General features: G+C 49.6%; 1 protein-coding gene across 1 annotated transcript in view; it reads left to right on the forward strand.

Annotated features, from left to right (window-relative positions):
• The window catches only part of LOC144146020 (uncharacterized), a 176,324-nt gene that overhangs the window by 53,605 nt on the left and 95,902 nt on the right, over positions 1 to 26,817 (forward strand). Inside the window, 1 exon segment of the mRNA XM_077677936.1 lies at positions 6,607 to 6,633. Coding sequence (XP_077534062.1) covers positions 6,607 to 6,633 — 27 coding nt within the window.

The following is a 26,817-nucleotide window of genomic DNA, read 5'->3' on the forward strand; positions in this document are numbered from 1 at the left end:
AGCGAAAAGCCGCTGTGTGGAGCATACGGGTCATTGCCGTTTTGAAACGATTCAGCGATAAAAACAGGGTTTTTTTTTTTTTTTTTTCAACAGCTGTAGCTCGCGTAGAACTTCACATCTTTTTTTTTTTCCTAAATGTTATACGGATGAAAATACTGCGCATAAAGGTTTCCGTTGTGATTTCGGTTGTTCGCAAATATGTCACGAATATGCCTGAAACAAACAAGCACATCTTTCTAATCGCTTGTGCGAACTGTGCAATCCACCTGTTGAAAAATCTAAAGGCTTCTACAAAAATCAGGTGGCTATGTTTCTCCTTCTCCTACGATTCGCATGAAACTAGACGTTGCGTTAGCCTAGCTGGGGCTTCGTTTTATGTTTCTTTCCGTTTTTCAGGTACCGGTGAACGCTCTTAAACGATGCAGCTTACGCTGCAGTATAACCATTTTCGAAACAGCAGTCGATTACAAAACAACCGTTCTTTTATAATGCAGTTTATTGGTTTTTATAGGATATATTCAGTTTTGTGAAGCTACATTTTAATACCCACCACCCCCCTTTTTTTTATTGCAGGCAGTAATCCGGTTGCCCTCGATCTAAGCGCCTTTCGCCTTTATCCTTTGTGAGACTGCGTTACAACATGTATGTACAGAACCGCTACTGCTGGATTTGGCAACATTCGTGCGAAATAAGAGCAGCAAACGTCCGTGCGAGCGCTCAAAATATTGTTTAAGTGAGGCATGTATCATATTTAAAGTTTGCTATTTTCGGTTAAAACCGAACTATAATTTCGCAAAAGTATGCCGGAGTCGTTTGTCGTATACGAAAAAAGGTCGCTCTTTAAATGCCAATAAAACTCGATGCTCATTCGTGCTCAACGGTGCGTTTCGTCGTCGTGAATCAAGTTATACGAAATAAGCGAGGCTGCTGGCGACGTTGCTGTCGTGCACATTTAGTCCTATTATTTTGAGTCACTCGCGCGAATAACGTTGTTTCTGATTTTTTTTCCTTCTTGAACCCGCGCTTCTTAATGCTCTTCAACATGCATATACCCGAATCGAAAATGTGGTCGTTGTTGCTCAGATTACTCATCTATAGTCTGCGGGTGTTCGAGCCTTTAGTTTACGAGTTTCAGGTGTGGCAATAATCCGCCAGAAAACACGCGGTCTATCTTACTTGCTTATCGAATTTATTTTGAGGGTTTCACAGTTCCGTATGCAGACTGTTTGTTCACTGTCACGTCCCGTGCCGACCTATACTCGCTTTTTGCCAGAGAAAGGCGTTCCACGTATATTATCTCTCTATTATTCGTAGGTTTTGGTATTGTTCTTGTACTCACGCTCTTAAATTACAAACATGAACGTTGCAAAGCTGTACGACCCGCCGCGGTGGGTCAGCGGCTAAGGCGCTGCGCTGCTGAGCACGAGGCCGCGGGTTCGATTACCGGCCGCGGCGGCCGCTTTTCTGATGGAGGCGAAAACCAAAAAACGCCCGTGTGTACGAGATTTAGGTGCACGTTAAAGATCCCCAGGTGGTCAAAATTAATCTGGAGCCCTCCACTACGGCGCGCCTCATCGCCTGCGTTGCGTCGGCGCGTTAAACCCCACAATCAATCAATCAATCAATCAATCAATCAATCAATCAATCAATCAAGGCGTACGACAGTCAAAGGAATCACCGCGAATATATAATGACTGCGGCAAGTTTCGCTATACATAGGCAGAAACAAATATTCGAAAGGAAGTGTAATCGTAAAATGGTAATTAGAAAATCGCTCCGAATTTGCAGAAAATAACATAAAATTTTAGGCCTAATTGCTGCTCTCATCAAAAGTTCCGAAGCAGAAATATTGTGTTGGGCATGCACATCTCGTTATATGCAGTTCGCACAGAAAGACAACAACAACCACACACACAAAAAAGAAACGAGCGTTCAAATCAGTTTTTCGTTTAGGAAACAATTAATCTAGGGGTTCGGAAAGATTTGGCAAAATATAATGACCCTCGCAATGCAGTATAAGGAGGCAACACCGGCCGTTAGCTGATATTAACACAGCGAAGTTTACTAATTTGGGCGTCGGGCTCATATCTTCATGTTTGCGTGTAATCCACGGCTTACTGCGCATGCCTGGTTTCATGCTTCTCCGCTCGGGCAGTGCGGATCCGCCCATCGTGGCATGCGCGGATGATATAAAGCGTTAGATAAGACAGCGTACGTAGTAAAAAAAGATATCTCGGGGCAAGCATGTGTGCAAGTACAAAAGAATCGACAACTAATTTCGAAGATTAAAACGGATTCGCGTTTATACGTTTCGCTCATGCGTTAAATTTACCAACGAAAGACAAAAAAAAAAAAACTGCGAGTGAAGCCTGGAGTCTTTCGGGTCCAGGATCATTAAGGGTATCTCGTTACTCCCCTCTTTCACCGAATAAATCTATCGGTGGGATGAAATGGGCAGATTGGCACGTTGATTGGGCCGGCCCTCGTTTTATGTGTATTTGTGTGTGTGTGTTTTTTTTTTTTTTTTTAAGGAAGACGGTTCCGGGAGAATTCCGTTCAGGGGAAGGAGGGGGGTCGGGTTGGAGTCAGTCGCAATATAAGGAAAGAGCGCGCTAGCGCAATGTGATCAAAACGAACCGAGATGACGTAAAGTAAAAACAGGAAGCGGGAATCCGAGCCAGTCTGTCTGTCTGTGTCTCCCGAGGGAGATGACATCAGGGAGACCGGAAGCCAGCTTTGAGGAATGGCGACAGGGGGAAGAAATGGAGGAGGAGGAGAGGGAGGGGATATATTAGAGGATCGAAGACAGAAGCGAAGTGCGCGCAGGGATGGTTGCGGGGGGAGGAAGGCGGGAAGTGTGGAAAAAGACGGACGAACGAGTGAGGAGCACTGGGCGGAAATAAAGAGCGAGCGCCGGGGACGCGTGGCAGAAATCAATTTCGCGTACCCGCAGTTTGTCGACAGTCGGTCTTGCTTTTTCATCGCGCTTGCTTGCTTGCGCCCCCTTTTCATCGTTCCTCTCCTTCATCTTCTTTTATTTACCTTTTTTTTTTTGGAAGGGGAGGGGGCTCGTTTCTCTTCGTCACTCCTTGGCTCCTTGTTCCTCTCCAGCTTTTTTTTTTTCTTTTTTCAAGATCCTGTTTTTTTTTTTTTCCCCTCTCCGCTATCTCTTGTCGTCTCCCACCGCCCGGCCGAAAATGCTACGGAGGAAAAAAGCAATCCCAATTCGCGGAGGAAGAGGAGGGATGACGGGATGAGGAAAAATAAGGATAGAATTGAGTGTGACGAAATGAGCGAAAGCGAGTTGGGAGCGTTTGTTCATTCGGGCGGATATTTGACGATTATTTGTGCGAGAGACGGTCGTCGTCGTCCTCCTGTTCTCCCGACTTACGCTCCTCGCTCGTTTCTTTTTCTCGCTCCCTTTTGTTTGGTCTGGGTTTCTTGAACCTTTCGGTTCTCCCTGCCGAAGGATTGTCTCTGCTGCGTGGAGCTTTAATTCTCTCCCGTTCTTCTTGTTTGTTTTTCTTCCTTCTTTGTGTCTGCGTGAGTGTTTTTTTTTTATTGTTGGTTCTGCGCCTTGACTTGCGTCTGCTCTCGCTTGACTTCTTTTATGCAATCTAAATGTAGCGTTACTCTTTTTCAATTCGTCCCACTGTGTATACTTTTCTGCATTTTCATTGTTTTCTTTACGTATTTACAGCGGGTGTTATTTTATCGTTACTTTTTTTTTAGGAGGAGGTGGGGGACCACGCCTGCTTTTTTTTTCTTCAAATTTTGGCATGAGCTTTTTTTCTTCGGCCGAATTCCGCCCCTCCCCTCCTTGTCCCGTCGGGATGTTCTCTTTTTGGTTAGGGCCCCGTTATGTTTATCTGCCTTAGCTCCATCCGTGCTGGGATCTGTGGCGCACTCCGTACGGTGCTCGAAATCGTTCCATGCTTTCTTGACCATTTCCGTCGCAGTCGTTCGGGGACGTCGTCTTCAGGTGTGGGCCAGAGCGTCAGCACACTTTCGCTTCGGTGTTAAGTGCGCGAATGCAGCAAGTGCGATTATCTTTCAGTTTTGAGTCGCCTGGTGCACATAGCGCTCAGCGGCTGATGCGAATGGGTCCTAACGGGGACGGTATGGACTCGGCGTTTCCCTTGTACAGAAACTAATTAAGCGCTGCTGGAATTTTCTGAACCGCATCCTCGTCCACAAGTGGTGTACTGCGTCTGAGCGGGTTGAGCAGATATATCTCTCTTATAGGGTCTGCCGGAAAGTATTGAAGATAAATTTTAAAACCTATATGGGTGGCTCTTATCACTATGATTCGTTCATTCAACGGGTATGAAATAATGCTCAAGCGCTTGTATGAACGTTTTGAAGAGCTGTTTCAGGTTCGTCCCGAAAACTAATCTGGTTTCTGCGCCTGACAAAGTTCCCGCGTAGGTCCAATAGGCGGTGCGACTATATGGGCGTTTTTCTCGCGAAGCAGCCGTGCACGGTATACTTTGTGGTGAAAAGATGGCCACAGAAATCACGCTTTCAAACTGGGAGCAAACATTTCTGGATCATGAACGTTTCTGAAACATTTCTGATGCCTTGAGGCTGTATCAATCCGTCGTTTAATCGGCAAAACCAGTCCGAAATTTCTTTCTAGGCAAATAACGCACTCCGTTATCATGAGATGTGGGTCGCCGAGTGGAAATCGCAGTTTCATCCATCCGTGTTCACGGGGAGAAAGACAAACGGTGGTTGGTAACTGTAAAAGAAAATTTAACCTGCTGAAATTGAAAAACTTTCTATGCCTCCTTGCGTTTTCCTATTGTCTTCGCGGTATTTCCCCGTATTCCCCAACCCGTCTTTCCGTAATTTGGTTCCTGAAGAGTGCTGCTTGTTCAGCTTCCCCGCAAAGCGCACGGCCTGAGTTTGTGCGGCCGCGGTTCGTTTTACCACTGCTGTCACGTCGGCGCTCCGTGACGTCGGTGGGGTGGGGAGACACCAACATGTGGGTCCAAAATGAATACCGGTTATAGTTATCCCCCCCCAGATCTCCCATTTCCATGTGTCTCAATTCCTTTTTTAATATTACCGGTCATTGTGTTGTTTTCTTGCTCTTTGTGGTTCCGCCGATTTCCTCGCTGTTTTATGTCTGCGCGGGCCGGCGAAATTGTTTCGCCGGCTAGGACACAAGCTGGTCGGCTGCATTACGATTTGCCCTTTTCACGCTTCGCTGCCACCAGCTTCTTTCATCAGGCGTCTCCGCGTCTAGTTTGTCCCTCGATACTTTTTTCTTTTATTTCTGCGGTAGCAAGGCTACCATCTTTTTGCAGTTATCATTTGTTCTGAGCTCCTTTCGATTCTTCTCTTCTCTACTCTGTACCCCTGTCAAGAGCGCTCTTCACCTTTACTACTCAGGTCTGGGGTGGTTTCGTAAGCTCAAGTTATCCCCGCAATTTTTTTTTAATTTTCTGGTTACGAAGGAGACGGCTCTGCCAGATAACATTGCTGGCGTGCGTTGTGCTGGATTATTTCTTCTGCTGCCACCCCCTCTCTTAGCAGCGCCGTGACAGCAGCGATCGAACCAGCCTCGCTTGCGCCATGTGTCGGGGGCAGTGTGTAGAGGTGGCGTGTTTGCAAGGACGGCGACGAGCCTTGCACCGCGTGATGGCTTCCATGCCACACTCCCTGCGCTGCCTTGCCTCGCCTTTTGTTCCTTTAACGCTCCGTAATGGCTCGGTTGGTCAGGCGTCGGTCATCATCAACCATGCAACGAGTGGGGGGTTGAACACCCGCTCGCCGTTTTCTCTTTTCTGACGAAGGGAGAAAAAAAAAAAAAAGCCCCGCTGTGGGCCACATTCGGAGAATTCCAATTCCCACCTTAGCGCGATGTGCAGCGCGCTTAATGGATGGGTCAATTGCTTCCTCCGCGTCTTTGAGCTCCATGTGGAATCGGTCGAACTTGGTGCCTTCCCGCTAAAATTGCCTTGTTCAAGCTGGCAGACAGACAGACAAACAGACAGACAGACAGACAGACAGACAGACAGACAGACAGACAGACAGACAGACAGACAGAGAGAGAGAGAGAGAGAGAGAGAGAGAGAGAGAGAGAGAGAGAGAGAGAGAGAGAGAGAGAGAGAGAGAGAGAGAGAGAGACTTGCACTTCCGGTAACCGCATGGGAACGTGAAGTGGCATTGCGTCAGCGCTAAGATTTAGTTGTGTTCATAGTTGGTCGCACAACACCTCTGCCTACTAAAGTAAGAGGTGTCTGGGCGAATAGGCGCCGAAGCAGCTCCGGTACCTCTGCCTTCTGGTGAAAAACGGCTGCCGTCGTCGTGGGGCGTGACGAGAACAGGAGCCAAGCAGCAGCAGCAGCGTTGTTTCACGCGTGGGGACAAGGCAGCGGAGCGCCTAATTGCCTTGTCGCCTTTTTTTTCGCAACCCGCGTGTGTGCGTGTGTGTAACGCGTTCCTTCTCGCGTGCCGTGGCGCGTTACAGTAACACGAAGGTTGGTTGCTGAAAAAGTGCTCTTTTGTTTAGTGGTGCGCTTTGTGTGTGCGTCTTGACGGATGTGCGTGCCTTGATACGCGGGCTAATTTATTCTCCCGCCTCTCTGTTCTTCGCAGTGTGATAGTGAGAGCGACAGCGAAAGGGTAAGTGCCGGCTTTCTCGCTCTCTGCCTCACCCACGGATGCTGCGCACCACGTCTGATAAGCACACCTCGTGAGCTGCCGCCAGCCAGCGCCGTAGCCTCTCTCGCCGCAAGGAGCCCAGCTCGCTGGATTGAGGCGACTGGTGGGGGCCCTCTCTGGCGGCCTCAAATATTCTTTTGTTATTATTATTCAGGGTGGCGCATGTTGTAGCTTCGAGCGGTTACGATTGGGGTGACGAGGTCGGGAGGGAACATGTGTTGTGTATTGCGTGCCAAATGAACCCCCATTGTCCGAACGTCAAGGCAATGTCCCCCTAGCGTGGCAGCTTTTTTCCGTTGCCCTTCACGGCCAGGACAGTACAAGAGCAGTGTATGCGCACGTGTGTTCTGTTACTTTCGCTCGTTTCTACGTTGCTGTTGCCGTTTTGCGTAGCGTATCTTTTTAGTTCGAGTGGCAGACGCACAGCGAGTTTTTTTTTTTTTTTTTTCGGCCACCTGATTCCTTCGCTGTCGGAGAACGATATTTCTGCTTAAGTTCACCGCGAAACGCAAAGTTGAAAAGTGAACTAGCGTGGATTTTTAACGAAATCTCAACAAAAACAAAAAAAAAAAAAAGAAACGACAAAGTCGCGTATGTAGCGACGCATCGATAACAGCCCTTTTCACGTTCAGTACGAGATTGCAGTGCCTAAGATTGCAAAAGAGCGCGTGCTTGAGCGACCCCAGCTGTGTTTTCCGGGATTTAGAAGGAGAGCTACAACTGCCGATAGGTTTCGCAACGATAAGCTTCTGTCGACGCGTGCGTGTTCGGGGTATTTTTCTTTGTCTTCGTGTTGCCTCAGAGGCGGCTGAAGGGTTCCGTGAGTAGTAGCTGCTTAGGCGCCATAGATCACCCTCGACCACCTTGTGCGCGTGGGTTCTCGTCAGAAGAGTGGATGATTGCGTGTGCGGGCGTGAGGCACGGTCGTGTGGAGATGTCGCGCATCCATCATTCGCGGTCGGTTGTTCGCGGCGTGTAAACAACGAAAAAAAAAAAAAAAGTATTGCCGCGCTTTTTGCAGCTCGTCACGTATGGGTAGGGCGCGATCTTTCACCTCACCTGCGCCTCTCTTTTGCTTTTGTTCCCCTCCCGTTCTATCTCTATTGTTTGTTTCCATTTCCTTTCGGGTATTTATTTGTCCCCGCGCCAGTTTCGTGGTCGGCTTAGTTGTCGGTTGCTCTAAACGGTTCCTGTAGCCCGTAGCGTTCTAAAGTTCGCTCAGACGGTATGCGTTTTTTTTTTTTTTTTTTTTTGCTTTACACCATCTGGCGGAAATCAAAGTTCACTCGTGGGCACATTTGGGAGTCCGTGTGTCGGCGGCCGCCGCCTTTTTTGACCGCGTTGCAGGGTTACTTTGCTGCAGTGCGTGTATGCAAACTGTGAAACCCGCTTTACAGGACAGGTAGATTTTTATGAATTGTTGGGGTTTTCCGAGCGTTCGCATCGGTATATTTTGTTTTCTGGGAGGTTTACATTGATAGTTCGTTTTGCGAACGTTCGGCTGCATAGATTTTCCGAGATAGTCGGTGTTAAGTGAGAGGGGTCGGAATGACCTTGCGTCGTCTCATTTCTCGCTTAACTCGAGTTACGTAACGAAAGTTATTCGGGTTAAAAAAAAAAGTTGCCGTTTTGTCCTTGTTTGCTTTCTCCCTTTTCTCGTTGTTAATAGCTGTTTCTCGCTGTTCGTCATGAATATTGCGTGAACGAAAGTTCGTGTTGACGCCGTGGCAAGCCTTGACGCGCGGCGCTTTCGCCAATCAAAGAACGGTACAAGCAGAATGTTCTTGTGCCAACAAGTACCGCTTTCTAAACGCTCCTTCGAGAAAAAAAAAAAAGATGCTTCCCGCGTGACTTCTTCCGGGCGATGGGCTTAATGACATGCGTTCCATGCGCGTCCACTCGGCGTAACGCGTCGTGACTCATTTCGCTTCAATTTTCCCCGTCTTGACGCCAGTGGCACGATATGCTTCGAGCGCATCTCCTTCTCGATCTTTCTGTCCTCTTTTTTTTTTTGTTGTTTTGTAATGTTGCGAGGCTGTGAAAAGCTACGTTCAGACGTGCTCTAAGTGCCAAGAGAGGGGCTTTAATAAAACGGCCTTCTTTATACGACGCTCCGTCGCAACTGATATTCCCGAGCGAAATCTGTGTTCTTCTTTCTCCTCTCCTTCTCCCTCGGCTCTGCGTTTTTTTTTTTTTTCGGTCTCTTTTACGAGCGCTCCCGTCGGATGTCTTGGCTAATTGAAGCTGCTTGGCTGGGCTTGATTTTATCTCCGAGTTTAGTTTTTGTTTTCCTCTTTTTTTCCTTGACTAATTTCAAAGCCGCCGGATTCGTGGCGCCTCTGAAGTCAGAGATCATTTATGAGGAAAAGCGCCGTTGAAGAGAGGTGTGCCGAGGGAGTGGAGCCTCCTCGCGAGATTTTTTTTCTTGTTATGCGTGGGCACTTGCGGTTGTAGCTGTCGCGCGGCAAGCCTTAAATAACGACCTCATTAATCATTCCATTGAGTGCCCTGTCTCTCTGCTGTGTCTGTGGGCGGCCTCCGTGCCTCCGGACAGTTGTTGGTTGGGCTCGTGTAACGCTGAGTCGTTCAACGTAATTTCGGTTAAGCGGCTAGCTGGGGACGTGATTTGGAAGCGAAGTACGTTTCGCATCGTCAGGTTAACGTGCGACGTCTCTCGAGGCAATCCTAAATGGATTCCGCCGCGCCAGCGCAGTTTCGTCATTTTGATTCACGTAGTGTGCCTTAGCCGCGGTGGCATTTCGTTGGCGCCGTCTGAACGGGTGGTGAGCGTACTACGTGAGCGGTGTGTTTTAGTTTTCGGCCTGCAAAAGTTGTCTCCTCTTGTCGTAAAGGCCCTCGTTCTTCGCACGTGCTCCCACTACCCAACACTCGGACCCTAGAAGATCCTGGATTTTGACTACTTTAGTAGCGCGACATGAACACACTATAGATATAAGGAGGGGCAACATGTCCAAGTAATGCCACCTTGATCAAGGTGCGAAGTCTTGGCAACCCGCAAAGGGGTCTCTTATTTCCCTCCCGTAAAAGAAAAAGAAAAAAAAAAGTGCTGCCGTTTTGCACAGTTTTGACAGCTGGTTTTGTGTGGTAAGCCTGTATATTTGAGATGTGTGGATTAAAAACAAGAGACCGAGAAGAAGACAGAAAGGGGCCGGGGTGCTGCGGTGTTCTTGCTTCTTGGCACTGCATGTGTCACGCGGAAGCCGTGCCAGCGAAAAGGTGTGCCGCAGAGCGCGTTTTGTATATGCAATGAAGGCGCTTCATGTCTCCCGTTTGCGTAACGGCCCGGGGCTGCAAATAACGAGAAAGATCGCTCGTACAGCGTCTCGCAAGCGTGGAGCCGCGCGGTGCTAATTAAACTGGTCGGACTGGCTTGTCGCCCTGCGCAGACGTATACCATGTCGTCACGGGGATAACCCAACCATGAAGGAGCGCTTTGCACACCGACCGTGGGAGTGGACAAGCCGCCTGTTTGGCTTCTTTCCTCAACCTGGATCCTCTATCTTCGTTAAGATTGAGCATAAATACGCGGGCTTAATTGGCGCGCGTTTCTCGGAACGCTGCCTGTTACGTTGCCAGATAATTCCTAATATCACTTTCGACGTTCTTCCTTTAACTACACCAATATAACTGCAACGTGAGCCACATAGCCTCCGCCGCGTTATTGTTTTACTCTCTAGGCTGTCGATGCTGCTGCTTCTTCGGGCTCTGTACCGAGACAGGGTGCCTCGACTGGTATCCAGCTACGTTGCGTTTAAGTTCCGCGTGTTGATGGCAACACATGTCTGTCTGCGGGAAGACACAACAGAGCCAGAGTGAGCAAACACAGATGTTTTGTTATTGCTCCTGCCATTGAATTGGCTTAAGGCCAATAGATTATTTTCGTATGGAATAAGGTTTCATTTATCGCATATTTCGAACTTGGCGCCGTTTACAAACGTTAGGCCTCTCTCTTTTTCCTGTGTGTTGTGCCCATTTCTTTTGCGTTCAATTGTGAAAGAATCGTGTCACAGGTATTACTTTGCCGTAGCGCATTTGTCTCCGCAAACGAGCATTTGTGAGTTAGCTTTTCCGCACTACACCACAGCTATGCGACGTAAACGAACACATGTGAGGGGTTGCGAGGTCGGTCGATCGCGAAAAAGAATTTGTGGTAGACTATTGTAGGACTAGCCAAATCTTGCCAAGCTGTAACTTGGCGCGCCTAAGTTCATATATTCACTTTTGTAGTACTCATTGCTGTCCCTACACGTTTTGCTTTTTTTTTGTTTGTTCTCCCGCAAAGGCTTGGTTGCTCGGGCATTTTATCGTTTAGCAACATAACTGTTCTTTGTGTTGAAATGAAAACGACGCATGCACAGCCTACAGTATCGAAGCATTGTTATCTTTTATCTACGACTGGAACATCTCTCTCTGCTAATATTTAGACGTGAAAGTCGAAATGTTCACAAAATTGCTGTGCTTGTAATACCAACCTTAACCTCCAAGGTTTCCTAAAATCTTTCTGCATGATTTCAGCTTCTCTGTCCTTGCCAATATACTAGCCGGCAAATCGACGTCGTCGCAGAATTGCAGCGCGCAGAGGCACTTCTGATACGGAGATGGAAACCCCACCCCGGCAAAAATGAGCCGTGCACTATTGGATTCACATCGCGAAACTTTTCTACTCGACTTCCCGCAATTTTTTTTTCTCGTCTGCTTGCAACGCTACACGCTGCCGGCGCAGAGATGTATCGCGCCAGACCTTCCGCGACGTAATTTTCAAAGTCCTTTGAAGTCTCCGGTTACGCGGAATGCAGCGAATTTTATTGCAGTTCGGCTGTGTACGCCAATGTACCGGACAGCGCGTGCGTTAGGGGGAGCTCATATCGCGTGGCGATCCTCTTTCGGACCCCAAACACGTATCCTCGAGCTGTCCTGCTCCGCGGTTGCCAAGGCGACCCCCCCCCCCTCCCCCCTCCCCCCCCCCCCCCCACACACACTTTTTTTTTGTTTTGTTCGACGCGTGAAGCATTCGCCCGATTACATTCCGCGGTAGCTTCTGAGTATCGCTCCTCTCGTTTTGAAGTTACCAGCGCCGTATACTTGGGTCGTCAGCTTTTCCTTTGGTTTCTTATGTCCTAATTCGGTTTTGTCCCTTGGCAATGTTCAGCTGCGTTAATCTGTTATTCTGTGTTACACGCCGCTGGTGGTCGCACTTTTGCTAAGCATTCAAGCAGAAAATGGACCTTTGATGCCTCATGCTGACGAGGTGACAGGTAACAGAAGTAGTGTTAGTGTTTCGAGCAGAAGTATTACGGACGCTTCGCTGTTTGAAAGTTCGTTGCGCTGCTGAGCACGAGGTCGCGGGTTCGATTCCCAGCCGCGGCGGACGCTTTTCTGATGGAGGCGAAAAGCAGAAACGCGCGTGTGTACGAGATTTCGGCGCACGTTAAAGATCCCCAGGCGGTCAAAATTAATCCGGAACCCTCCACTACGGCGCGCCTCATCGCCTGCGTTGCGTCGGTGCGTTAAAACCTACAATCAATCAATCAATCAGTCAATCAATCAATAAATGAATAAATGCATCAATCAATCAATCAATCAATCAGCTATGTGAAAGTTTTGTGTAGGCAAAGGAAGGGGCACGTTGCCTAGGTCACGTCAGCAACACTCCACTTCAGTGGTTCTCAATGGGGGGTACGCGGACCCCAGGGGGCCCGCGAAGTCGAAACTACCACCCCCCCCCCTTCACCCCCCACCACCCAATTGGTTCTCCTTGTTGCCCATCCTTGCTGGCAAACAGGTGGCTTTTCTGCATAGCATGTACATTTTTTTTTTTTTTCGCATTGCAGAAGTTTTAAGTTGGCTTTTTTGCACAACACGCCAGGTATGCGAAAGAGCCAGACACAAGAAAGGCAGCATGTACCAGGTGTTTCGGTGACTTTGAGCTACAAGAGCAAACTGTTTTTCACACATCGGCATAAAATTTAGACACAAAAGGCGTGCATTGATAAGTATGTTGGAGACATTAGCTGCATGTGCACATTGTTTGACAATATGACACGGATGAACACAGTTCATCGTCGGGTCCCCCATCACTTTTTCAAGCCCGAAAGGGGTCCCCAACACACACGTGCTTGAGAACCACTGCTCTACGCCACTCGAGCAGACACCGCAAGCCAGTCGGTTTCTCCTGTGTACAGTAAAGTCTCGTTATAACGAAGCGCTGGGAAGAGGGAACTGACTTCGTTGTAAGCGGAGCTTTGTTAACAGCGGGGTATTTGTTCTTCCTGCGCTGGAGTTGGGGTCAAACTTCGAACACAGCGGGAATTCGAATGACGCTGTTTCATTATAATGAAGGTTTACTGATTTTTTTCTTTTTGTTGCTGTGCTTTTCGCTGCACGCTCCTGAGTTCCGTGGTGTCCAAATTCGTCTTCGCTGTGCTTCATCGTCTTAGTTTTCGTTGAAATAGTTATTATTTCCTTGTTTCTTTTCTTTTTCGTATGGTGGACGGCCTCATTTCAGCGTTAAAATACACCCTGTTGGTCCGCTGAGACCTATTTACGTCCAGTGAACGAAGTATGAGCAAAAACGAATCCCTAAAGCACTGTGACAACTGTGCTATTTATTTTAGCCACATCATTCAAACAGAAAGGTCGCCCCATTTGACGTGTTAATTGTCAAATGGCACAGTTCGTCCTTTTATAGAACGCGCGTCAGCAAAATGGTCGGACTCGGATGTAAACGTAAGCGCACGATTTAGGGGGAAAAAAATAAAAAAAAGAAACCTTTGGGCTCACGGAGAGCAAAAAGTGTCTTCGTTCACAAAGGGCACTTATAAGTTGCGATCGCAGTGCTTAAATTTCATTAAAGTTCGGCGTCCATTAACCCTAAGGTAATTAAATTCGACATCTTTTGCGATCAAGACTGACATTTTTTTGTGTCCGGGTCGCACGCATTTGTCGCCGACTCTGTATGTATCCACACAACTGGAAGCATCGCTGAATCGCAGCGCTTTCGGCGCTTCCCTTTTGTTGTTGTTGTTCGCGTTGTTTTTTATACGCACCGATTGCGCGTGCATGCCTCAGAAACTAACTACAATCGCCAAAACTGGCCGGTGATCCTTGTGGCGCTCGATATATATGCGTGCGTCGGTGACGCTACTGTAGGTTTCAACACCGCGCTTAGTTCGTACGCAGCGGTGCGTAGTGGACGCGTGGGCGCAGGTCTTATGGGTACGCTGGGGAAGGGCTGGCACGGAGCACGGGTATGGCTGCTTTGTTCGCGTGACAGGCTTTTGTTTCGAAACATTTTGAGCGAGCCATTGTTTTGCCAATGTAAGCGCGCGTGTGATGTCTGTCTCCGTCCGGCGTTCACGAGGGCTTCGTACCGGGAATAGCCTGCCTAGATATTGCTCTAGGTGAGATAGGGAGAATATATATATATATATATATATACTGTCAAACAGGGACACAGGGAAGTTGCCTTCACGAAGACGCAAGGGCAAAGTATTTATTAGGCGAGGTGCCTAACTTGCCAGGTGACACTGGCGGAGAGAACCGGTTGGTGGTCGCCAATATGGCGACGAAAAACCAAGCACACAAGCCGATAGCTAACGCGCTCCTCCTTCGTCCTCTGCTGTGCCGCATCACACGTCACGTACCCACGCGGGGGATTAGCGGGTCGGTTAGCATGTCCGTCCTACTTGATAATGCTGTTATACCACAGTTTGGCACGTGACAATATATATATATAATGCGTGTGTGTGTGCGCCAACTGCCCAAGCCCTCGGGCATTAGAGTTTGTCTCGAATAAGTGCAAACGGTCGGACCTTGCCCGATAATCGACAAGTCAGGCTATACGGCTCGCTCAAGCCTCATCTAAGACGATGTTCTTTTGCGTAGGTTCTGGAAAGACGAAAAGGGGGAAATCACAGATCGAGTCGCCGCGCTGTATAGCGCCTTGTGTAACTTCCTGACAATTTTTCCCCTTCGCTTCAGGATAACTGTGCTCGGGAAAGGTCTGAGCCCGATGAAGGATGAAATACCGCTGACTGATTAGACTTGGCAAACACAAGCTCACGCACGCACAGAAAGCGCTCGCCGGCTCTTGAGGATCTTTACGTCGGCGCTCTTTTCATCCGCGCGTTCTTAGCGTCTTTACTCCGAAGGGGGCTTATGGGTGCTCATCGAAGCCCTTCCTTCGTGAAAAGTGAGGAAGTCAATGGCTGCGCGGCAGACCTTTAGCTCCGACCTCTCAAGATTGTGCCTTTGTTTGTCATATCTGACCATAATGGCCTGTTTCTTTTTTCTTTTTTGTCAATCTTTCCCTGCCCTGCGTTGGGACTTATATGCGCAGTCCTTCTTTTCTCCGTATACGTTTACGGTAGCGTCTCAGTCGTCATTTTTTCTGCGTTTGTATTTTGACCTGGCGTGCGGTCACCGACAAAGAGCCGTGGTTCTTCTTCGCTCTCTTTACTGCGTTCGTGATTAATGTTGGTTCTTGGACTACTATTTCAATAGACACTGGGTAACGCGGGGTAAAAAATCAAAGCTGTCTTATCTCGAGCAGGCCTCCGGGTAAACTTGCACGCCCTGCGGCCCCGAACCTCGCCATCCCCGGCTCACGTTTTTCTGAGGTCTATATACGCCTAGTCACCCTCAAGCTCCTATAATTCATACCACAAGCTAGGTGCAGCACTGTGGAGGCTGCATTGGTGTCAACAGTGTGGCCACTGAGGGCGCCTAACTCTTCGTGAAGGAGGTCCTGAACGGACATTCCCTTCTCCCCTCTCGTCAAGTGGAACCGCAAGGCCCCGGCGCCTTTTGTCGCTTCCTTCGCGGTGAGTTAGGCGCTGAGGGGACAGGCCGTTGACAACAATGTAGCCTCCACAGTGCTGCACCTAGCTTGTGGAATGAACTATAGTGTATAGCTGTAGCAAATGAAACTGAGCCTTTTGGCTGGCTTCTATCTATCTGTTCTTTATTCGGCCTGCGATCGGTTTCCACTGTGCCCCTGTCTCCCTTGGCAGCGCCTTTTACTCGACGCTGTTGGAAGGGATGTACTCCGGTGATCCCGCCCGAGATGCGGATTGGCCGGTGTGTGCCAGCCATACCGTGGATGTCGCCACTATTGCGGTGCGCCCGGCACAAACGCGGCGTTCCTCGGCTGCCTTAGTGAAGCTGTCTCGTCGCTTACGACAGAAGCTCGCTGTCAACGTGATGGATGACGCCCCCGTGAACCCGCTTGTCGGCTTGGTAACAGGCACTGCTCCTTTTCATGGCACCGCGCTCCCTCCTGCAGCTTTGTTTCCATTTTCACCCCTGGTAAGTGCAGCTCCTTCGTGGCGTTGTTGGAGCCTGAAGGGCACTTGCTTAATTTTTTTTTTTTTTTCTGGTACACGCTACGTTTCTCGTTTTTGACCCTGTCGGGTACAGCATAACTGCAACATTGCGGTACGCTTTATTTCAGATTAGAATGATGAACCAGAGCAATATCCATGCAGAGACGTCAGCAACCAACCCCTGATTCATGTCTTACATGCGCAACCAAGTTCAGCGATTAGTAACTGCTTGTAAACGCACCTCTGTAAAAGGTTAAAACTGTTCAAAACTTTTCTTTACCAGAAAGCCTCTCGCAAACAAAAAAATTTCGTTTTAGCAGGTTTCCGGCCGCGGTTGGGGTCAGGAAGACGACTTAGGCCATGTCTGAAGTCTGCTTGCAGACTTCACTGCAGGATCAGTAATTGTTTTCTTTTTTTCAATCCAATCCAAATCCGTTTTTTTTTTTTTGCTTCAACATGGTTGTCGGCACTTATTTCCTTCGGAACAATTTTAACGGCGGAAATTGTGGGGAAAAGTGGAACAGTTTTAGTTTATCCTTTGTGATGAGCTATTTTCGGCGGCAGGTATACGTTTCTAACTCATAAAGCGCTACCGTGGTAAAGGAAGAGTTGCGCTGTAAAGCTAGCTTTACATGTCCCGAGAAATCATCTCAACGCCCTACCAAAGCTATATAGGCACAGCTGATACACCAGTTTGCCTTTCTGCGTATTGGCCTTTAGGGAAATAGTCGTCTCGGCGTGGCCAGAGTTAGTTCTCGCCGTATCTTTTTATGGGCGCCTTCTCATGTTTTTCTTTTGATTTTGGGCAGATGTTGTGGAAAAAAATAAAAAGGTCCGATGGTCGTACAAGCCCTTTTCCTCGCCTGCGCAGACCGGAACGTTGGCGGGCGAATTGAAACCGCCCTCGCGCATATATCAGTGAGCGAGCGTAAATGATGCTTGGGCTTTACGGTGAAGCACCTCCGGTTGGAGCCCGCCCCCCTCCTTCAACCGTGCCTAACGTTATTACGCGCTCCTTTGCATCCGGCGACCATTTTTCTTACGCAAATTGTATCGCATTCGAAGCGCTGCATGCATAAACTATACGCCCCCGTATGCGAGCAGCTGCGAGAAATAATAAAATAAAAGGGTAAGTAAAGCGCAGCGGCAACTTCCTACCCACACACACGGACATGCACTTGCGACAAAAGAAAATACACGAAAAGATAGCAAGCAGGAAAGAGCCAAGAAAAAGCCGGTCCTTATTGAATCAACAACTCATTCACGCAGCCGGGTGAATAGAGTCGCTGACACTTGCAGCAGAGCCTTGAGGCACTCCAAATTTTCCGTGGTGATGTCGTAGAGGAAAGAAGAAAAGGCGGTAAAATAAAAAAAAAAGAGGGCGGTGGTAGCGAGGAGTAGGCGAGCCCTGAAAGAGGGCTAAAAAGAAAAGGAAGTAGTGGCAGCACAGCGTGCGCGTTGGCGATGAAAGGAGACTGGGTGATGACAGCAGCAGAGTGGATAGCGGCGGTGAATTTTCGTCAGAGCGGAGGGTGCTGCTGCCTTCGGCCGTCAAGGCAGGGCAGCGGGGTAGGGCAGGGCGGAACGCAAATGAAACGCGCGCTCGAAATGAGATCGAATGACCACGCCCATTTCGCTCGCCGCCGGAGCCGCCAGTTCTCATTTTTGTTTTCCCAACCAGCGGGGCAGCCGTGCCGTCGCCCACCCCTTTTCTGTATTCCTATACTTCCCTCTCATTAAATTGCTTTATTATTTTTTTGTGGACATTCTTGTTCTGCGCGGCGGTGAGAAAATGCGGCCCCGTATTGTTCCAATTTTCTCCTATATTTGCGTCTGCTTGACGTCGTTCTTCCGCCTCAATGCGTCCACTACTCCGTTCCTTCTTGACGAGGCAAGCGAAGTCTGGAAAAGAAGGGGTTACGGATTCTTTTCTTTCCTTTATATTGTTTAGGGCGTTTTGCGAAGGAATTCTACGCGGCACTTTTTTTTTTCCTGCTTTCGGTCCTCGTTTTCTTTGCTGTTAGTTCATTCCTTTTCTCGCCTGTCTGAGGGGAGGGGAAGTGTCCGGGAATCCTCCTCGGCGCGCACGTCGAACTTCACTTGCAGGTGCGGAAGCGCCGCCATTCGTTCCTTCGCGCGGTTTGCCCTTTCTTCTGCTCGGTCGAGGCGTCTGCTGCCCGGAACTTCCGAACTCACTTCAGTCAGTTCGTTTTTTTTTTTTTTTTTTCGTTTTTTTCGCTGGTTCTCTTCGTATTCATTGAAAGTGCTTTTCTTTCTAAAACATCTTTGCGTTGTCCCTGGTTCGCATGAAACCCGATCCACCCTCTCTTTTCTTTGTGCGTGCGTGCGCGCTGGCGGTTTCGTGTGTCGCGTCGATGGCGTGCGATGTACTGTAGTGCACCATCTTGCTTTACATGTAACTGGTGGGGAGAATACGGAAACACGCACACTCAATGAGGTAAATGCACGCACAAAGAACGGCGGAAGCGCACGCGTGCGCGGTCTACGTTGCATTTGTCGTTGTTTGCTTTCGCTTTCCCGTTTTGCGCTTCCTGTATTTGCAATTTCTCCTCGTCGTCGTCCTCCTCTCGCTGTCGCCGTCGTCGTCTTGGCGGTGCGCAATTTCTCACGAGCGCTTTAACGCATTCTCTTGTCGCTCCTCAACCGCGGCAGCGGAGGTTTATGTTTTCGCATCTGTCGCCTGTTTATAGAAAACTTCTCCGGCTCGCGCGCTCCCCCGGGGCTCTTTCGCGTGCGTGTGTTTATGTGGACGTGCTTGCGTCGCAGCTTCGGCGGCGGCCTCTTCTTCACACTTATGCGCATCTTCCCTCGCTGCGTAAAAATGCGGCTGCTGTCGGCAGGAGAAAGATGGATCTATCGTCCTCCCCCCGGGCTCTCTCTTCTCCCTTTCCTCGCTGCATGCAGTCTTTTTTTCTTCTTGTGTTCCGCTGTTTTTGAGCGCATATACTCAACGGCCTCGGTCTCTCTTCAGTCTTGTTTCCCGGAGAGACATCTCCTCCACCCTCCTTCCCATTTTTCGCATATTTTGCTTTTGCTTCCCGTTCGTAAGTGCGCGGCGCTTTTCTGATAACGACCCGCTTTCTTATTTGTTTGTTTATTGTTGCTCTTGGCGCTGTCGGTGCATTCGCGATGACTTTTCTTGTCTCCTCTTCTCTCTCCTCGTGCTACTCTTTGTGCGTGCGACTTATCAGAACGAGGTTCGCACTCGTCGCACGGCAGCCGAGCATCGTCGCGCTATTCTCGTCTCCATTTTTCTTCCCGACACGTTTGTTTTTCTTTGCGCGAGTGTTTTATCCCTCTGTGTTTCTTGTTTCTGCTTTCTCTGTGCACATCGGTTTTCTGGCGTGCATGCGGCGTTAGAAATGCTTGGAAGGCGTTATGCAGGGGCCCGCACTTTTCCACGTTCCTTTCATTTTTGAGCGCGCGCGTCTGTGAAGGCGCGCGCCAGGCGCGCCTTCACTCTATAACGAAAGCAGTGTGGTTGCGTCCTTTCCTCTGCTTCTGTATGTTTTATTCGCATTCTGCTCCGTCTTTTGGGTGCGCGTTTAAAAATTCGTCCTCTATTTCTGTCGTCTCCTCCCCCCATCTCTTTTCAAGCGCATCGCCTCTGTATGGGTGTTTATGGCGGTTGGTTCTTCTTCGTGCGCGAGTGCGAACATGATGAATACGCGTCCCGCACACAAGTCTCAACTTCCATTTAGTTACCTTGCAACTTCACGCGGAATGTGTGTGGTTGCTTCGACGAACTTCTTCCAGCAGGACGATTCTTCGCGCAATTCTCGCTCTGTTTTTTTTTTTTCTTGGCTCCGCCGCTTTCCGTGCACTAGCTATTGGTTCTTTTCCTGTGTGCCTTTTTTTTTTTTTCTCACAGGGGGCTTATAAAATGCTATCTGCCTGTCGCCTGGTGGCGGTGAATTTGAGGAGAGCGCCCGTTGAGCAGGCTGCACAAAGTCCTCATGTTTTCGGAGAAAGTCGTCTTATGGTTTTTTTTTTAATCCATCAAGAACAGAAGGGATGTAGACGGAAATTAAACGCAGTTTTATGTATCAGTCGCTATTTTTTTTTCTTGGGACCCTATTATAATCGTGCGTTTCATTTGCCGCAAACGAATTCCTCGCACTTTTTTGTGACAATTTTCTTAGGCGTTTGTCGCTCCTCCAACCCGTATGGCGGCGGCGCCGCCATTTTGTTCTTTTACTTTCACCCGCCCGAAGCATCTTCTGCGTAAAAGGGCACTGTCTCTTTATGGTGTCGCGTTCGTCATTCGGCACATTCAAATGCCCTTCTCTCCAAATGTTGAAGGCCACCTGAAAGGCCGTAGAAATGTCGAAGTAAAATAACCTCTCGGCGGTCGCGCGCTGCGCCATTTATTTTAACCGCGATTGTCATCCATCTCTTTTCCAGAAAAGTTACAGAGCGAGCGGTAAGATTGATAGTCTCCCGCAACCTTCTCCCCGAAAAATAAAAATCAATTGACGCCGCATGACGCTGCTGCATTAGAAAAGAAAAGAAAAAAAAATCCATCTGCTTGCCCAGCCGTAGTTGTGCGGCCATTGAACTAACTCATCAACGTTGCGAAAATGTCATCGCGCACGTTTGTATGGCTCCCTGCGGGGAATGCGCTCTTTTCTTTGCGCGCGCGCGCACTCGTTACCTCTATTGCCAGAGCTCACTTTTCTCTTTGCCTCATTTTTATTTCGCTTTATTTTTTTTTTTTAAGTGCGAAGCGACCCCAAACCATCCACCGCCGGCGGCGGCGGCGGCGTCCGCAGTGCTCCTCTATATTATAAAAGAAACAGCATCCGGCGCCAGGTTTCGATCCGAGGACTTTGCGGCCGCAGCGCGACGCTCTACCGACCAAGCTACGGACGCGACGCTGATATCGGTGTCAGAACGCGCCTTATATCTTTAACGCATTCAAACTACGTCGTCAGCGGCGTGCGTTGGCGACTCAGCGGCGTTATAGCGGCTTGATAACTGCGTGGTGTACACGTGATACTACAAACCCGATGGAAGAGATGGAAGAGAAGGCGGCGAGGCGGTGGGCTGCGGGGGCCGAGCGCAAGCGCCGCAAGCGGGCAGACAACCGTGCATTCGCACTTTCACATTCTCCCCCTCGGGGAAATGCGGGGGAATTTTTATTTTTTATTTTTCGTGTGCGCCGGTAGACGTTATGGACGTCTACAGATCACGTCTGGGTATTATGCATTAGCAAATACTTGCAGCCTTCTACTTTCTGCGCGTTCGGCACACGTTAAAGATCCCCAGGTGGTCAAAATTAATCCGGAGCCCTCCACTACGGCGCGCCTCATCGCCTGCGTTGCGTCGGCGCGTTAAACCCTACAATCAATCAATACTTTCTGCGCGTTGCGTGTGCGTTTTCTTTCTTTTTCTTTTTTTTTTTCCCCTTCTTCCTTACTGCGTTCTCTTGAACAAACAAAGCGCCTTCGGTGGGTAAGCAGTTCTCAGGCTTTGCAAGCTGCGAGCGCAGAGTGGCGGCCTCGTTCGTCTCGCGAATTCGCCCGGCGCCTTCCCGCGTTCGACGGCATGGACGAACGTGCGCGGGAATATGCAAACGCGCTCCGCGCGCAAAGACGGCGCGAAAGGAGAAGAGGCCTTCTAAGGCGGCGCCGTTCATTGCGCGTGTTTGTAGGTTGCCGAAGAAAGGTTCCTTTTTTTGTCTGAAGAGAATAGCGCACGGCAGATAGAAATGAACTCTGCAGAAGGGTGTGTAAAACGCTCGTTTCCTGGATGGCACCAGCCCCGGTGAACCTGAACGAGTTGCGCGTGGGGGAACGGAGAAAGACGCCGGAAGAAGGAACTTGGAAATGCGTCCTGAGCAGGAGAAGACCCTCGGGGATTTGTCTCGAATTCGCGGAATTTCGTGGCGTAATAACGTTACCCGCCGCTCGGCGAACTGCGCGCGCGCTGCGCTTCGCGAATGTTCGCATCGCGCGTTTCGCCGGAGGTGAAACAAAAAGTGCGGTGCTCTGAGCAGTTTTCTTTTTTTCTTCTTCTGCGTAGCTGTTTGCGTGTTATGTGCGCGCTGCATTCGATTACGCGATCGAGGTTGCTTTGAAAAGCGAGGAAGAGGAAGGGAGGAAGACGCGCGCTGTCTGGTGGGAGGAAGAGAAAGCGAAAAGGAAAATCGCGAACGCTCCACGCGTGTCTCTAAGACGATTGCGTGCGCTCTCGTCTTTTGTCCGGGTAATCTGTGCTCGGTTCATTGGGTTGGGCGCAGGTTTGGTCGCTGCTGTTTTCTTAATTCGGAGACTCTCGCAGTCTGTTCGTTTTGAACAGTTGCACTCGCCGAAGACTTGTTGCCGAACGTATTAGTAAAGCGTGGAGGGTACCCGCCGCGGTGGCTCAGTGCCTAAGGCGTTGTGCTGCCGAGCACGAGGACGCGGGTTCGATTCCCGGCCGCGGAGGCCGCTTTTCTGGTGGAGGAGAAAAGCAAAAACGCCCGTGTGTACGTCGGCGCACGTTAAATATCCCTAGGTGGCCAAAAGTAATCCGGAGCCCTTTACTACGGCGCGCCTGATCGCCTGCGTTGCGTCGGCACGTTAAACCCTTCAATCAATCAATCAATCAATCAATCAATCAATCAATCAATCAATCAATCAATCAATCAATCAATCAATCAATCAATCAATCAAAACAATCAATCAATCAAAGCGTGGAGGTTGGTCTCAAGTAGTCACAAGATGCAGTTCTACATTTGCAGTTTGCAGGATGTGTGGAACGTTGCACTGTAGTCTGGAACGGGAGCATGCCTTTCTGTTGTGTTCGGGGAAAAAGGGGAGGGGCCGTATGTATTTTTTTACCGAGAGAGAGAGAGAGAGAGAGAGAGAGAGAGAGAGAGAGAGAGAGAGAGAGAGAGAGAGAGAGAGAGAGAGAGAGAGAGAGAGAGAGAGAGAGAGAGAGAGAGAGAGAGAGAGAGAATAAATAAACCTTAAAGGTTTTGGTACTTGATGACCCCGGCGCCTTCCCCGGCCATGTTCGTTGTTTCTCTGCCGTCAGTGTTAATTCAGGGCGCATAGGTGCGGTGGCTATGCAATACCGGATTTACTTATCTTGAGCTTCGCTTTCACTGCGTCTTTGGTGAGGGTCAGTGTTCGCGCGATGCCTTTTTGTTAGTTTCTGTGCACTGCCATCTCGACGCTTGGAAGTCCTGTTGCAGTTGCCTTTTGCTCATCCCTCCGTGGTTCTCGTTTTCCAATTTACACAGCCTTATTACTTTGCTCTTTTTACTTTTTTTACACACCACTGCGACACCTTTAGCGGCACCCGTGGGAGTGCACACTGCCCGCGCAAATCACTCACGGCTTTGCGGGAAAACGAAGTAAGTACCGCAGAGTAGTAGTAGTAGTAGTTTTTCCGGCACTTTGCCCCCTCTTCCTCCCCGGTGTGTTCCGTCCCCAGAGGTGGCGGCGGTGTCGTCGTCGCGTGTCGCGCGCGCCAGACTGCTCGCCCTCTCTCCTGCGGGACGTTCATCAGGGAGAGGCCGGCCCCGTGTTTCGTCTGGGGACGAACGTGCCTCTTTTCCCGCGTGTTGTGCCTTTTTTGCTGCCTCCTCTCCCTTCCATTCAGTCAGTGTCCGGTCCCCAGCGGCGCGCTTTTCGCGACGTAGATTAGGGCTCATTTGTCAGCATTTAGACGGGGAGCACCTCCGCGTGTGTCCTCCCTCCCCCCTGGGGAGCGGCGCTCCCCTCGGGGGGCATCGGACCCGCTCGTCTCTCCCCTGTTGGTCCCACCGGGAAACCTTTTTGGGGGACTTCCTTTTCTCCATTCAGTCGTTCTCTCCGTCTTTTCTTCCTTGCGTGTTTGGTTGTGCTCCTCTTTCCTTGCTTTTTTTTCCTTCCTTCCATCCTGGCCTTTCCACCGCGGGGAGGCCTGGTCGTGTATGGGGGAATTTGGGAAATATACAAAAGGAGAATGACAGCCAGGTCCGCGATGAGGGGTGGAGTATAATAAGGCGTTATGGCTGTCTGGCGGGGAGAGCAACGTTTCCTTCTGCTTGCGGTCGTGTGCTGGCGCGTAATCCTCAAAGCCGCAAGGTGTTCAGTATCCGCACGCTCTAATGTGGTCTGTCAGTTTTCGGACCCCCCCCCCCCCCCCTTTTTTTTTCTCTCACGTTTTTTTTTTTCATACTTGTGCTTTTGGTGGCCAGGTGTCTTCCCTGTGCAGTTTTTTCTTTGTGTGTGTGTGTGTGGGGGGGGGGGGGGTAGAGAGGGTGCTGCTTACTTTGTAACGAAGAGTTGATGGGCATCTTGAATCATTTGTTTACTCTCTGTCTCTCGGTTGTTCTTCCCTGTAAATACCACGTTTGTGCGCATGTCCAGAGGTTTAATTATTTCAAAAATACTGACGCTGATTAGAAAGCCCAGTGGCCGCGCAGTGTGCGGCCTTGCTGCAGCGCAAGTGGGCGTTCCTTCGAGTGTGAGTCTAGGTGGGCGCGGTCACCGAAAATGCGAAGAGTGGACCCCTTTTTTGTGCTTTCTGCAGCGGAAACGGTTGCTTGTCGCATTAGCTGGGAACATTAGCAGTGTAATGTCAACAGTACGCTTGCAGTGCACCATTCTCGAAAGGCGAAGCCGACGGAAGCGAAGTTGTGGCGCGTGACCTCATTTGCCTGGAATACCGTCATAGTTACCGTCATAGTTTCGTGCACAATATTTAATAATTGACACTTCACGTATTCTCAGTGGTACGTATTGATGGTACGGTAACTTCGAAAATCAGTGATGGCTTTTTAACGGTGCGGTGAGATGTCGCCCGCAAAACGATGTCGCCTAAGAGGACACGGGGTCTTACGAATTAGTCGTCGTCGAACCACGAAGGACTGTGACTGTGTGAGTAACCTTGTTATGATTAAGAACCATTGGTGTAGGGAAATCGAGCGTTAGTTAGTTCGTTAAACCAAACTGAATGCAAAACTAGGATATTGAGGCTTTCTTAGCTGCTCGTAATTAAAGGGAAACTTTCTATGTCTCACTGATGGCGGCCGTCCCGTTAACACTACGCACTACAGGAAAGCCAACTTTCAACAATTAGTTTCACAAAATGACGATGATGATAAGCGAAGGTACATCATGCGCCCCAAGAAAAAAAAATAAGAAACGCTTTCCGTGGTTGGAATCGAACCTGGGCCACTTGCATTATGAAGTCGATGTCTATCCGATTGCGCCGTCCGACACCACTATCGCAGCAGTTAGGATTCTGGACTTTAACTCAAGTTGCATGGAAGAAATCTTCGCGTTTCAACCATCTTTCTCATAAAAAAAACCGGCTCTGATTTTTTGTTCAGTGACAATATTTAAAGCGTCATATGGTTGTTGAAAGCTCATTTCTGTCCTGAGTTTTCTCCCATTATGAAACAATCAGTCGTACTGTACGGCCAATATCTCGGTGTTCTTCACCCACCGCAATTGTTTGTTTAAAAGAAATAACGCGCGATTTCATTTGTCGATCTCTTAACCCAGGCTACCACATAACGCTAAATGCGACGTATATTTCTTTTACGAACGAATATATTTTAAAGCATCAATTGTACAACTTGGGATCGCTAGCGTACGAGCTGTAACGGCGAACGTAAGGAGTCGTCTCAAAGTTTAGTTGGAGAAATCCTCGCCAGACGCCGGGCCCTACCGACGCGTGCGTTTCTCCGCGCGCTCATGAGGTGGCGCCACGGAGGGAAAACAAAACCGAAATCGCGGCGCGGGCGAGGAGCGGAGACGCGCGGCGCCTCCTCGCCCAACTCGTCGCCCGCAGTCGCTCTGTGGACGTCGTTCTATGCGGCGTGGCAGCATACGCGAGCGCGCGTGCCGTTGAATTCGCGGTGGCTCGCCTCGGCTCAGAAGATTACACCGACGTGTGCGTCGTCGTTCTGGTGCTTTTCGCAATCCGACATCGACGTCTGTGGATTACTTCGCCCGAAGGATATCACGCGCACGCCGGAGCAGCTCGCACACGGATACGCTGTTTGGTGAGGTGACTCGGTGTCTGCCGCCGCTGCAACAACGCCCGAAGGAGTGAGTGCTGCCGCCCGCTCTCGGGACGGATGCTCGCTCCGGGAGCGTTCGTCGAGCTCCGATCCGGGTGCCGTGGAGGGGACACAGGCACACAAGGTCAGCAGTCCACTGTTAAACCTAAACTTTTTCTGTTGCAGTGACGTCATCGTGGGGCATAGTTCTGTGTTCGTTCCTCAAGTCTGTACCCGTTGCTACGCAGTAGGCCCTCGGGGCCCTTGTGCCGTTCGCACATGAGTGATCACCGTTCCGAGAATCTACACAGGATTGACCATCTGGCCGCATATGCGAAACCTTCCTTTCTATGCTATTTTTTTTCCCTTTAAAACTGAGAAGTGTGCTTCTGGAGAACTTTTTTTCTGTAGTCCGTGTACCATATGTTGGGCGCTGTGGCACGTATCGTTTTTGTTTTTCTCTTCTCTCCCACAAAGGGAGAGCTGCTCACACGTAGTTTAATAAAGTCCACCTTCTTTGACGCCGCTTTCTCTTAACGGAACTGTTGAGCGAAAGGTTAGTACGAGGAGGAGGTGACCTGCTGGAGTGGATTCCATGCGTAGAATATTTCCTTGATTGATTGTAGGGCCAGAGTGGTTCAGAGAACAAACGCCTGTTAAGGACATCTTAGTAGAAATTAAGAAGAAGAAATGGACGTGGGCAGGGCATGTAATGCGAAGGCAAGATAACCGTTGGTCATTAAGGGTAACAGAGTGGATCCCTAGAGAAGGCAAGCGTTGTAGGGGGCGGCAGAAAGT

Source organism: Haemaphysalis longicornis, unplaced genomic scaffold (assembly GCF_048455015.1).
Source record: "Haemaphysalis longicornis isolate Haplotype H1 unplaced genomic scaffold, Haemaphysalis longicornis Haplotype H1 scaffold_7, whole genome shotgun sequence".
NCBI lineage: Eukaryota > Metazoa > Arthropoda > Arachnida > Ixodida > Ixodidae > Haemaphysalis > Haemaphysalis longicornis.